The sequence below is a fragment of the Triturus cristatus genome, chromosome 4_2 (genome assembly GCF_964204655.1).
Source record: "Triturus cristatus chromosome 4_2, aTriCri1.1, whole genome shotgun sequence".
NCBI classification, from domain to species: domain Eukaryota; kingdom Metazoa; phylum Chordata; class Amphibia; order Caudata; family Salamandridae; genus Triturus; species Triturus cristatus.
The window spans coordinates 662,066,483-662,080,325 of NC_140586.1; the positions used below are offsets into that span (position 1 = coordinate 662,066,483).

The following is a 13,843-nucleotide window of genomic DNA, read 5'->3' on the forward strand; positions in this document are numbered from 1 at the left end:
CTTCTCTGCTCTGCTCTGCTCTTCCTGACTCCAATCCGGACAAAGCTGCAGAGAAGCTCCCGGGCACACAGACTCCTCTGAGCAAATCACAACGCTGCAGTCAAGCGTTGTGATTGGTCTGAGCATCATGGAGCGGCGCTCAGATCAAGACAGGGAGCCTGTGCATATTCCATACCAGGCTGTCCATTACAACCTGGTAGGGAATATGCAAAGTGCGCATGACTGCTTTGCCGGCCGTTTACAGCCGCCCAAGCATTCATGCACACCTAGTGTGCATAGTCTACTCCTCCTCCCACCCTAAGCCACCAGCCCCACACCGCCCCAAACCCAACAACCAACAATAAAAAGATAACCCTGTTATTATCTTTTTTTTTAGTTTTTACTCCTTTTCACTGCTCTAAAAGCAGTGAGACGATGCTCTTCCGCCTTAGCGGAGGAGCCGCAACTGTCTTCTTACCATTATAAGCATGCACCTAACAAATGACAGCCAGCAACCCAGAACAGGCTGATGGGATCACATCTGAGCAGGTGTCACTTGCCAACTGACCACACCTATCCCCTCACAGCTGCCTGTCTGTCTCCGAGGCAGAATTGCACAGCTGCTGCCCATGCTGTGGCTGTTTGGTGTGGAAAGCGTGCACTTCTGTTGGTTTCCTGTGTTCTACTTATTTTATGAGCTAGGCTTGCTCTACTTATGCCCTCTTTTTCAACTGAATTGTGCAACAAACTTCTACCCATGCTGTGCTTGTTTTGGGAGCGAGGAATGCTCTGCTGCATGCTTTCTGCTCTGCATTTTGTCAGGCAGCTAAGCACTGCTAATGCCCAAACTGGAACTGTTTAAAGTAAGGGAGATAGACAGCTTTTGTTAGGGAGGCCTGTACTGCTGCTTGCTTCCTAAGCTTTAACTGTTTGTCAGAGAGGGGTCGACAGCTGCTGTCCATGTTTTTCCAATTTTGTGCTAGGGAGATATGCATAGTTACTGCATCAGGTTTGTGAGGAAGGCATTTGCAAACATTTCCAATGCTGTAACTGTTTTGAGAGCAAGATTTTCCCTGCTTTTCCTGTTTTGCAAGAAAGAGACCAGGTTACCAGCTTCCTGTGCTGTGCCTTAATGGGTGATGCCCCCATCTCCAAACCTGCATTGAATTTTGGTTTCTTCGGAACTTACTTCCTGTAACGTCACCAGGGTCAAAAGTCATGTAACATAACTTCCTGGGGAGACAACTGGGTCAGGCGTCATATCATGTGACTTCCTGTGATGTCAGTGGGTAACAGACGTGATATCACAATCGTCTGGTTGTGATACATAGCTGCCAAGGTTTCAGATTGCTTATGTGTGACATTTTCATAATGTCAGTGTAATTAGGAGTGACATTTGAACTATAAGTGACACTTTTTCGCGAGCAAAATCAAGCAGTGAAGACGAAGGAAATGTATAAATATCAGAAATTATACCCATTTGAGCAATAATTAACTCTAAGAAGATCTTAAAGCTGCTGCAGTTGACCTATGGCTTCGCTGTTACTCAATATTTTTGACTCTTGTAATTTCTACTTTAATGCTCTTTGTCAATCGTAAATGGGTGAACCCCATTGTGTCGTATCTTTTATATCATCTATTTCATTTGTACAGCACTCTAACATATTTGGGTCCCTCTCTCACAAAAAATTCATTTGTTTTATAGTGACACAACACACACACACGCACACACACGCGCGCCCCCCACTCCTCTCTGAGCCTGCCAGCCCAGTGCTTTAGGTCAGCTGGAGGGCAGGCCCCAAGCCTGCAGCAGGAGCAGGGCACGCAGCCACAGGCAGTGCTTTGCCACCTGCCACACTCTCAGTTCCAATGCTACATTGACATCTGAGACCTATGCAGATATGCGTGACAACGCATTACAGTCCGGTGATGCGGAGCACCACACTGAAATGCGTCAGTCTGACGGATGCATGGTACTTAGCAGGACTGTGTGATATCACTTCAGCTACCACAGGCATTTTGGTGAATTGAGGCAATCGAGGAGTGTTCTCAAATGCTTTACAGGCCAGTGATAGAATAGAGTATCAGACAGTGTGCAAAAATACAGACCTACGAAAAGTTAATGCATTATAAGAAGACACAAAAATAAAGAACTCCCTTTAAACATGAGCAAGCAATGTTTGATACATTCCTTAATTATATATACAAAACCCCTTTCTACTGCTTAAGGGTAGCACCCTTAATAGTACTTTTTGTCGAGAAATATTACATGGATTCTCACCTGTCTGCAATGCTTCCTGGCTGCACCTCTTTGATAAAGATGCCACCATCTCCGAAATTCGGATTCTTCATGGCAACCACGCTGAACCCGAGGCCGCCGACAGAAGGCTTTTTTATATCGATATGTTCAATCTGCCTCCCCTAATGAAAAAAAGCGTAATATTGATTCGGTTGGTTTGTTAGGGTTCTGCCAGCATACTCAGTATTATTAAAACACATCAACAGGGGCCAAGATTTATTTCCTGTTTGATGGAACAAACTCAGCACTTTGAAACTAAAATTAATTCTGTGGGAATCTCACTTCATTACTTTCAGAGGAGCAGAGTCCAGCACACACAGCCAGCTCAGAGCACTGCAACCCCAGGGAATCCAAGAGCGATTTTCACACTTCATTCTCAAGCTAAATAAGTTAGGAGCTCCATGTCTGGATGAAAACAGTGAACGCTTTTGTTTAGCAAAATATAGCTGCACTTTCTGAAATCAAAGCACAGATGTAACATATCTCATAAACAAGAGTTCCAGCAATACAAATGCAAAGTAGATCCCAACAAAATCTTTCTTATGCCCCCGTATTTTCACAAAATTTCCAGTATATCGCATTATGAGACCTTCCCCAACTTTTCCCATTACGCCATGATACACAATTTAAAATCCTATTGCAGGAGCACTGGAACAACGTGAATGATTAGAATATAAGTAGTCGTCGTACACAGCACTTCTGTTTTGTGTCCTTTCTAGCATGAAATTCGTCTTTGTGTGAAGTATTTCAAACTACAATATATTGCTACATGCTAGATTTGCATTTTCCGTTAAGTTTTCACATAATTACGCAAGAATATATTACACAAATTTCACATAGCCTTAATGCAAAATGAGAAATCGACATACGTGAACTAGGAATGTTGTTTTCAATAGACGTTCTATATCATTCAAACCAATGTTTTCCATTTTACTAAAGCCCTTATTACATATCGCGGAGGTAAATTGATGTGGTAATGCTGCATTCAGAATTAACAATACTGCAGGGTTTATTACCCTGTGAGGTATCTCTGCACCATAACAGGCTTTTACCCATGGAATGGAGAATTACCATGGGAATTGATATTTGTTAACAAATGTCCACATATCAGTCCTACCGTCTACACACTTTTCCCAAGATTTACTCTGCCGGTTTCTTACTAAAGAAATGTGTTTGGAGAAAATATTAGAAGTTTGGACTTTTCCACATGACTCTTAATCCCGATTCCTGCAGGAATATGAGGTTCCACTGGAGTAGGAATTACATCCGAAAACATAATGGCAGTATTCATAATGTAGGTTAATTGGGTTACTGGTTGGAGGGGGGTGAGGGGGAGCGCTACATACGCAGCAACCACAATTCCTGTCATGGTGAAACACAAGTAAACCCCAAATTAACCTATGCTCAACCCTCTGGAAGCTTGGCACAAAAATAGTCAGGCTTAATTTAGGGGTAATGTGTAAAGTGTTTATGCAGCACACAAAAAGCAATTCTGTGAAAACAAAAAATCCCACACTAATTGAGAAAAATATAGTAAATGTAATACACTATTTGACACTAAAACCACAAAAATGTAATCAGTAGAACTGGAGATGTGCAATTTCAAAGGTTTAGGTAAAAATAATGCTTAAAAGAATCAAGGGCCTACTGGGGTTAACTGGTCGCACTGGACCGGGATAAAGTACACAAGTTCAGACACACAGCGATGGAGGGCAGGATGGATAAAGAGACCAAGTTCGGCCTGCTGAACAAAGTAGCTTTAATCTTGGTGGCAGAGCATCGACGGTGCAGGACTCACTGCAGGCTGAGTCCAGGTGCAGAGGTCAAGGTGGTTGGAGCCTTTTCTGTTCCCGAGGCTCTGATCAGGAGGCCAGCCAACAAACCCTTGCAGTCACTCGTGTGGTCCTACGTTCAAGATGCAGGTCCAGTCCTCAGGTAGCAGAGTAGCAGTCCTCTTACAGCAGAGCAACACAGTAGTCCTTCTTCTAACACAGGTCCAGATGTGTACTCATGATTTGGGTTTGAGTGTCCACTACTTATACCTGGTGCCCACTTTGAAGTGAAAGAAGCTTCTACAGCTCTCCCCCTACAGAGGTGTCTTAGTTCATACCTCCCTACCCTGGCCCCAGCTTGTATACTGAGACAAGTGTGAAACCCTTTGTGAGTGTGCTGAGGCAAAGTCTTTGTGAAGTGTTGTAGGTGACAGCTCGGCCACGCTCCCATCAAGTTAGATATCGCCGATCCTGCCAACACCTCTTCCTCCTCTGCATTACTGTCTGGGAGCAATACATGAAGACCAACTGCTAGCTACATCTAGTCATATGACCCAGGATACAGGCTGCAGACACCAAATGGTTGGGACAAGAAAAGGACGACTTTCTAAAAGTGGCATTTTCTGAATTTTGACCTACAATCCAACTTTACCATTAAAGAGGGTTTTAAATTACAATGCTTTAGAGACCAATCTCAACATAGCTACCTGCTCCCAATTTGAAGTTAGAACTTATTCAAAGTAATAAGTTAACCCAATGTTATCCTATGGGAGAGACAGGCACTGCAGCAGTGAAAAACACATTTAAGAATTGTTCACTACCAGGACATTTAAAAGTCAAAAGTATATGTCAAATGTTTTAAATACACCGCATCCAGTCCTATGGGCTGTTTAGGGTCTACCCTAGGGGTAACATGTATTAACAAGCATTTGCAATGCAATAGGTCTCGCATTTACGAGAGTTTGAGCTATTGGCAATGCAACAGCTTAAACTCTCACAAACGCGAGACTTATTGCATTGCAAATATTTGTTTACTAGCGCCCATGCGGCTCTTTCACATTCATAGCAGTCGCGCCCCTGTCTTTAGACAAACCACGTCTAAAGAAAGGTACGCCACTATTAAAGGAAAAGCGCAGCTTGGGGTGCATTGACAAAAAAAAAGTATCTGTCATGTTGACAGACAGATGTTTTTGTTGACAAAACACGATCACTAACCATCCAACATGGCAACTTATTGATCTCATGCGATGAACCTCCATGCTCAACATTCACTTTACTCAATGGTAACAACACATTCCCTTATGAAACACTATATAACGGAAAGTTATTTCGATGGGACGCCGAAAGTGCCGAACCTTGCACTCCGGCTTGTGGCAGAAATAACAGTAAATGCTAAAATGACTGCTTTTTAGGTCTCAGAAAAAAAGACAGATTGGCGTTTCTCCCGATTTGGCGATGGATTTTGAGAGCATGGATAATAAGTAAATAAAAAGGCCGGAAGAGGATTCGAAACAAACCATGTATCCTGACTTTAGCACACTCCGTTTACCGCACCGCATGGGTAAGCAAGGGCCGTGCAGTCCCCGTTCACAGAGCAGGCACCGGACCTGAATGAAATACCGGAGAAGCATTAGCGGGCTTGAAGAAGTGTCATATGTTTGGAGTCACTCATGACTCACCAGCACAGGCATGCTGTAATGCCAGTCTGCAGTGCCGCTGCTATATTTGTAGGTCACTCCCTGGTGGCAGGATAGTAAGACAGTTTTCATTCACAGATTGGTTTAGATCTCGACTGCAGCTCCCCTTTCCGGGGGGGGGAGGGGAGGGGTGAATGGTGAGACCGAGTGGTGTGCACGCGACTAACTATAACAAGACAAGCCCGGCTTCAAAAGTAGGGCGCACTTATTAAAGTGTGGGGAGTGAATATACTCTTTGTTATGCAGTAACAGCTTTATTAACGGGATTAGGTGAGAGGAAATATACTGAAGGAAGATCCTCCATTTGCTACTTCTAAAAAATGGTTGGATATCATTGGGTACTACGCTTGAGTCACTGAGTTTTGTTGCATTAGCAAATCACAGTGCTGTGTGAATATGGCCATCAGAGACTACAAAGGTGAAGTTCGGTCAAAAGCGAGCGCTCTCTTGGCCAATATTCCGGATTCCTTACACATTATGGATGGGAACTCAATGATAATATGGATCAAGATGTGCAGATTAAAGTTGGGACTACCCAGTTAGCTGCATTTTCACAAGCAAAAGGCCTGAGGGATATGTGGCACCTACATCAAGGAAGGGAACAGAAGAAATATGCATCTTATTAGAAGTTAATAAGCATGATATGCTACAACTAGGTAATATGTCAAAGGGAGCAAATATGCTATACTCTGGGTAAAACGGTGTAATGGATTTTGGGATGGCAATGTCCCTTGGGAGGCGGTACAGCATCTAACCCTCCTCTATTATCTGTCGCTTCTCTCCTTCTTGCGTTTCTCTTCATCGGCGTAGTCTGCAGTTGTGGCCGGTACAGACCTCAGATCAGTGTCGGCAATGGAGCAGTATGAGGATACAGTGACTTGCGTGCAGTTTATGAACGAACTTTGCTAACACCACAGATTATTATTTATCAATAAAAAAAAAAAAAAAAAAATATATATATATATATATATATACACACACACACACACATATATATATATAAATATATATATATATATTTATACACACACTCACACACACATATATATACATATGTACATACACACACATTTAAAGCACGCCCTAAAAGAATTCTACTGAAGATAATAGTTCCTGAACATACACCAACACAGCAGATAAACAACATCATCCAGCATGTTTAATCAGTCTTGATTTCAAATAGACAATAAGCGTTTAAGGGTAAGAAATAAGTGGATGTGCGACAGGAGATGAAGAAAATATGAATGATCGGGCTCTGAAGAGCAGACTATGGAAAAACAAAATACTCGTTAGTGGGTTTGGGTTAATTTAGAACAAGTGCTTCACTGAAAGTACCTAAGACAATATGAATATGTTGGAAGACAGAAAAAATGAGCTATTTGGAGAAGAACAAGGGACTGCTAGCCAGTCCTGGATATTAGCAGGGATGTTGTGAAAGACTGAATGACGAAGAGAGAGGAAAGGGTGAGGATGAAAAGCTTAGACACGGAATATGCAATTACGCCACCACAAGAAGTGGAAGAGGAGGTCCCAACATAACAGAACAGGGATATGATGCACACAACCAAGCTAAATGCGCAGAAGTAACCTTGCAGATGTCTATTTAGCCATGCCCATTAACCAGAGCTCTTTTTGTTGATTTACGCATTGAGAAGAGACCATCAAATATACTGAAGAATATATTGGCTTGTGAGCTGTACATGATCCTCTCAATATTATTCCAACCTCTTTGTCTAACATATAAGCATCATTTATCATTTTTAAAAAACAAATTTAAATAAACATTTTATTTGCATGGCCTTACCTCTGCCATGCGTAGGAGGATTCTGTCAAGTTCATCTTCCTCAGGTTGTACGTTTAGGAGGGGTACTCTAGACTGAGTTGATTTATCAAAGGTTCCAAAAGTGTTTCCATTTCCAAGATTCTTGGATGTAGACTGGTCTGTACCAAATACTAGTAATCCCTTCTTGGAAAAATCAAATTCTGCTGAACGGTTTGATGGCATACGGTTTAGCTGAGGATAAAACATACTTAGTTACTAGTTTTACTTCATAAAATCCATACACCGTATCGCACCAAAGAAGATTATAGCACCACAATAACAACAAACTGATGATCCCTAAGTAGGACTTCCACAGGTTACTAAAATGTACGCCTTTATTTCATTTTCAGTTTTTAAAATACACACTATATTTCTATGGCTTCAAGGAAAAATGGCTAGTTAAAAAAAAAAAAAAAAAAATCCTTTGTGTACTAAATATTCCCAAACTAGAATGTTGTTATCTCGCAATCTTTACACATTGTATCTAAATTATTCCCATCTAACATGACCAAGGGTTGAGCTCTGGTTTAATTTATTGAGACCTAACTCAACCTAATCAGGAATAGTGCTGTCATTACTTGAAAAATACCATCATCCACTTCAACTAATAATCTACTTTCTCACAGCCCTTCATTGCTTTCTCTTCTTCTGTTGAGGAGGCCTCTCCATGGTATCTCTGGGGACCTCTCTCAGCACTGTTCCCTGAACCTCACCACCTCCAACAGCAGGTGTATCGCAGAAGTACACAAGTTGGCTGGCTTCTCGCATTCTTTCCCTTTGTTTCCTTCACAAATACACACTCAGGTTATGCAGCATGGCATGTGCCAGCGAGGTGTCCTTGGCGGTCACAGGTGCCATGCTTCTCCTCTGGCAGGCCTTGCAGGGGGGTAACAAACTGAGGATTTAATTTCCCATTTATTCTGGTGGCCTGCATCCTGTGCAGGAAGATGTAAAGACATGTAGCACATGTAGGCAAGTCAAAGTCTCCGATTTGAGACCAATGGGATTGCTACAAACACGTATCTCTTTTGCCACAACCATGCCCATTATATACATGGGTTTTTATTATAGATCTTCCACCATCCAATTCCTGTACTGCTACTTGGGTATTAATTGATTTATACAAAATAATGGGATTGTTCTGCCTTTAAATTCTTTTCAATCAGCTCAGACTCTAGCTCAACACTTCATGCAGAATATTGTACGACTCCAGTGATTGCCAACCATTATTGTCACAGTTTGTGGTTCTCAGTTAACTTTAAGGTTTTGGTTCACCCTAATGAATCTGTTGGGAATTGTAAAAAAAAGACTTTGGGGCACATGCATCAAAATTGTAAATACTTAATTGCGAATTCTTGAGAATCGCACTTAGGTTATCACAATTTACAATGCATGTAACTCAGAGTTTCAGATAGCGATTCCTAGGGGGTCGCAAATCTTTCTACCTCATTAATGTTAATGAGGTAGATGCAAAAATCACGGAGATGGTGGCCTGCTGAGGTCAGCAGACCACCACGTCTGTGATTGCTTTTAAATAAAGCAATTTTTTTGTTGTAAAGCAGCCCATTTCCCTGAAAGGAAAACGAGATTCTTTACAAAAAGTAAAATGAAATGTTTTCTTTTCCTTTTTTTATACCAGGCATTGGCCGTGGAACCACGATCTGCTCTTAAAAATGCTTTTACAACCATTCACAAAGGGGATGGGGTCGCTCTGGGACCCCTTCCCATTTGCGAATGGGTTACCACCTACCTGAAGTAGGTGGTAATATGCGAATGTTATGCGACCGCATTCATGGTCACAAAACATTCATGCATACTGTTAGGATTCGGTATTTGGAAGGGATGCCCAAAACAATTCTGCTGTGATCAATCCTGTCTGTCCAATTTACAAATTGGTAAATTCACGCTGTTTTTGATATCTCTCTTTCAAAGTCATCACACCCAGTCCATCCTGGTCCCCCATTTGTTCCCCTTCCTATGGTACAAGTTGATCATCCAGAATATGAGGGCACTGCAATCCGCGATTGCAGATGGGCGAGAGGTCAATTACAATACCTCATTGATTAAAAGGGTTATACTCCTGCTCATCAGTCTGGAGAGCCTGCTTCACTTGTCCATGTTCCAAGGTTGACTGGCGCTTTCCACATACGCTTCCCACCTCAGCCTGGTGGGGGGCATCTGAGAGATGGGAGCACTACTAAAACGTCCCTCAAATCTTACTTAGGAACTACATCCAGACAGGAGGGTAAACACGAGGGAAGAGGAAGATGGGGGCTGGCAGACAGTGGCATGGTGAATGTCCTGGGAAACAGAGGGTGTGGCAATCAGGGGACTCACGGCAGTTGGGAAACCGGGGACAACACAGGTGAAAACATGAGAGCCACCACTGTTAGACTATGGGATTCAGACACACCATTCCAAGATGGCACCACCTGCCATGGGTTTACTGTGGTGTACAGGTTGAGAGTGGCACAGTTGCTTAAAGTGTAGCCAAGGTTTCAATACCCTGCCTGGAAACGGAGCGTATAGGAGGATTTTTTGCTGTTGCTCCTATTTTTCATCTGGCTTTCTCTTTAATTACACCTTTGGTATTTTTTTATTTTCTTGCTGGTTCCTTTCCCATTCAAGAGTCTCTTCAGATTTAACTCATCATTGATGTGCCATTGTGCCTTCTTTTGGATGCTGATCAAATCGTTATCTGGAGTCGATAACACTCTGACACACACCTACCGGGGCAATGCTCTTCTTCGCTTCCAGGATGGCAAGTGGTATGAATGAATGTGTAAAGCTGACCAACTCCATCATGATACATTATGCTTACATAAGTCAAATATAATAATAATTATAACACGTGTTCTCCACTAGAATACACTCTAAATTTTCTACACCATTTCTCTGGTTTCCACCTAGTCAGACCGTATGAACTGGGTTTTCACTCATCTTGCTGGTTTATTTACTACTGGAAGGCAAATGAGCTGTTTGTTTGCATCCATCCCACAGGTGCTTGTGACAGAAACTGATTGGAGTAGTGGAGCTTTCTCTGTACTGCCATCTTGGGCAGAAGTCTCCAAACTCGTTTTAGCCACATCTCTGACACAAAAAGCCCTCAGGTTGGATGAAAATCAATACACTGCCCAAAACACACATAATAAACCGGAGCTTCCATGGTCAACGTTTTGTCAAGCTGGACTCCCAGGTTTGTAAGTCTGGATCTCAGAAGGAGCACCGCAATAAAACAAAGGGAGGATGCATTGAGGCCAGATGTTTGGTGATCTACATTTTAGGTTTTAGTGATCTCGGGCCAGCTCTGTGCTTCATTGTCAACTAAACAAGCTGTTAAAAGGAGAAACCTGCTTTTTTCTAAGAAGCAGTGCCACATCATAATAAGAATGAGAAGACGCACATTACGAGATCCATAAGTGATTTGAAATAAGCATTAAAAAGCATGAAGACAATGGAGAAACCTGACAAAGTCAATGCAGAAAGCTGGAGAGGGAACTGAAACACACTTTGACCTTTTTACAGTAAAGTTTGAAGAATTAAGTATTAAGTGAATCACTTCCAAGAGCGGAATATATATATATATATATATATATATATATATATATATTCACTTAAAAAACCATAGGTTTCACACATTATAGTTAGCTGGACATTTCACTCGTGAAAAACCATTGAAATTCCCCCGTTATAGTTAGTGCAGGCAACTATAACTCACGCGACCGCAATCTTCTGCTGATGACGTCAGATATTACATCACTGTATTTAGACACTTATTTACCCATGTCTTCTTCCATTAATTTTTAGCTATACATATATTACAAATATTTTTTTTTCAGAAAGACACATATGTCATCAGTGATGTAATATCTGACGTCATCAGCAGAGGATTGCGGTCGCGTGAGTTATAGTTGCCTGCACTAACTATAACGGGGGAATTTCAATGGTTTTTCACGAGTGAAATGTCCAGCTAACTATAACATGTGTGAAACCTATGGTTTTTTTAAGTGAATTTGCAAGGTTTTTTAAATGCTAATTCCGAACTATAACGTGTGTGAAACCTATGTTTTTTTCAGTGAATTTCGACGGTTTTTTAAATGCTAAGTTATGTATTTTATTTATTTATTTTTTTAAGGTTTTTCACCGTGCGCGTACTTTACGCGCACGGTGCGCTTCGCGCTCCGTGCGTGCGCTGTGGGCGCACGGTGCGCTTCGCGCGGCCACGTTACGCAGTTCGCGGAATTTTTCCGTTTCTACCGTACGCGCACGCTACGCGTAATCCCCGATTTTTCGCAAATAAATTAAAGGAAATTTTGGCCCTTGGGGGTCCTTCTGGGACCCCCCGACAAAGGCTAGGGGGTCAGGAACTGTCCCCACCATGCCCCCTTTTCACGTTCTCCACCTTTATTTTTCACCCCCTCAGACTGCGAGAGACAAAATGGCGGCAGACACTTCCTGGTTTCAACCGATTCGAAAGTTTACTAAGATCTAACAACCAATCAGAATCGCGCTCGCGCACGGCAGCGTGCGCGTACGGTAAGTTTTACCGTACGCGCACGGAGCGCGCCTATAGATATATATATTGATTTAAATGCTATTTTCTCAGGAACTACTGAACAGATTTACACCAGACCTGCAAAAGGCACATCCCTGACCTGAGGACTACCTCTCTGCCAAATTTCAAGTAATTCTGTTCAGCCGTTCGGGCTGTAGCTTGGACTAAAGGTCCTATGGAAAAATGCATGGGGAAAATGCGTTTTGGGACCCCCCGTTTTTCTCGGCCCCCGCTTGACGAATCCCCCCCGAGACTTTCAGGGAAGGAGTGGAGTGGAGCGCCCCACCTATTTTGAAAATTTCGCGAGGATTCGACAATCGACGCCAAAGTTATTCAAAATAGAATGTTGCGGATTTCCTATGGAAACACGGTCCTAACTATAACTATCTACTGGCGACCGCCAGTAGATTATATATATATATATATATATATATATATATATATATATATATATATATATATATATATATAAATAAATTCACGGAAAAAACCATAGGTTTCAGGTACGTTATAGTTAGGAATTAGCATTTAAAAAACCTTAGAAATTCACTGAAAAAACCACATGTCCAGTAACGCCCAGCGGGATCGCGAGGCGGAGGCTGATGAATTATTTAGAAACTGGATGACGGCATCCACGAAACTGACAGATGAGGGCATGAATTAAACTATAGATCCCAACCCTGATTTAAAAACTCCACTGAAAGCACTCGAGAAATGTCAACGAAGCGAGATGACGAAATGGTGGGAGGAGATTTCACTGACCAAATATGTGGAAGCAGGTCGGGTCCTACGAGGATTGAGGCTCATGCTGGCACCCAATTTCGACAATATTCACCCAGAAATGCTTGTCGAATGGGCGGACAATAATCTCTGTGCTTCTATGAATGCAGTTAAAATTTTTATTAAATATGCCCGCATCAACCGTGACTCGCTTATAAAGAAAATTGAGGAAATCAATGAGCAACTCAGTAAATGGCCTGAAACAGAAGAAATTCTAAAACAGAGAAAAGAGATCGAGGACAGGATCAACAAACAACAAGACAAAATTAAAGAGAGAAAAATACGCAAATTTACAAGGGACAGAGAGGACTACGAGCTTGGACAGATATTCACTTTCGCTCGCCGCTATGATAGTGCTAGGAAAAGACGCTCTGACAAATTGGCTACCACTACAAGAGACGCACCAACAGCAAGAGGACAATGTACGCCAGTAGAATCTGATACAGGTGATTCTGTCTCCTTGACCAGTGGCAGCGAGGGGGAAGAAATGGTCCGTGGAGGATCGAATATGAAGTCCAGTATTCTACAACCGGGAGAAGAGCTGAATTTTTTAGCCGAGGATCGCCGTCAAACCCTGAGGCCGCGGAATCCACAAGCAATCGCAGGGTCAAGCAAAACAAAAAACAGAACGCCAGAAGAAAGGCCCGTGGCACAAAGAGGCAGAAAAACACAATGGCGACGACGCTAAACAAAGGCAGTAACAACAATACTATAGTTAACCTGTCCAAATTTGCTCTCACTCCTGCAGAAGAGAACATTTTATCTTTGGGTCTTTCATATTGCGCAGGCAACAATTTCAATTACTGTAAGACCAGAGTGGACATGTTCAGCTTCACAAGAAAATTAAAACTCAAAAAATTCTTTACTATTAAAGCTGGCAATAAACCAAATGCTGCTGTTTCTTCTGAAAATACGGCCACCACCAGTGAATACAATCTG

The 13,843-nt window shown here is 42.2% G+C and overlaps 1 protein-coding gene across 12 annotated transcripts in view; it reads right to left on the reverse strand.

Annotated features, from left to right (window-relative positions):
• PATJ (PATJ crumbs cell polarity complex component) overlaps positions 1–13,843 on the reverse strand; it is a 1,359,209-nt gene that overhangs the window by 1,217,414 nt on the left and 127,952 nt on the right. For all 12 annotated transcript variants that reach the window (XM_085602445.1, XM_085602441.1, XM_085602446.1 and 9 more), the window contains exons 4-5: positions 7,552–7,761; positions 2,261–2,400 (exon numbers count right to left, since the gene is read on the reverse strand). In XM_085602445.1, coding sequence (XP_085458571.1) covers positions 2,261–2,400; positions 7,552–7,761 — 350 coding nt within the window. The remainder of the gene's footprint in view (positions 1–2,260; positions 2,401–7,551; positions 7,762–13,843) is intronic.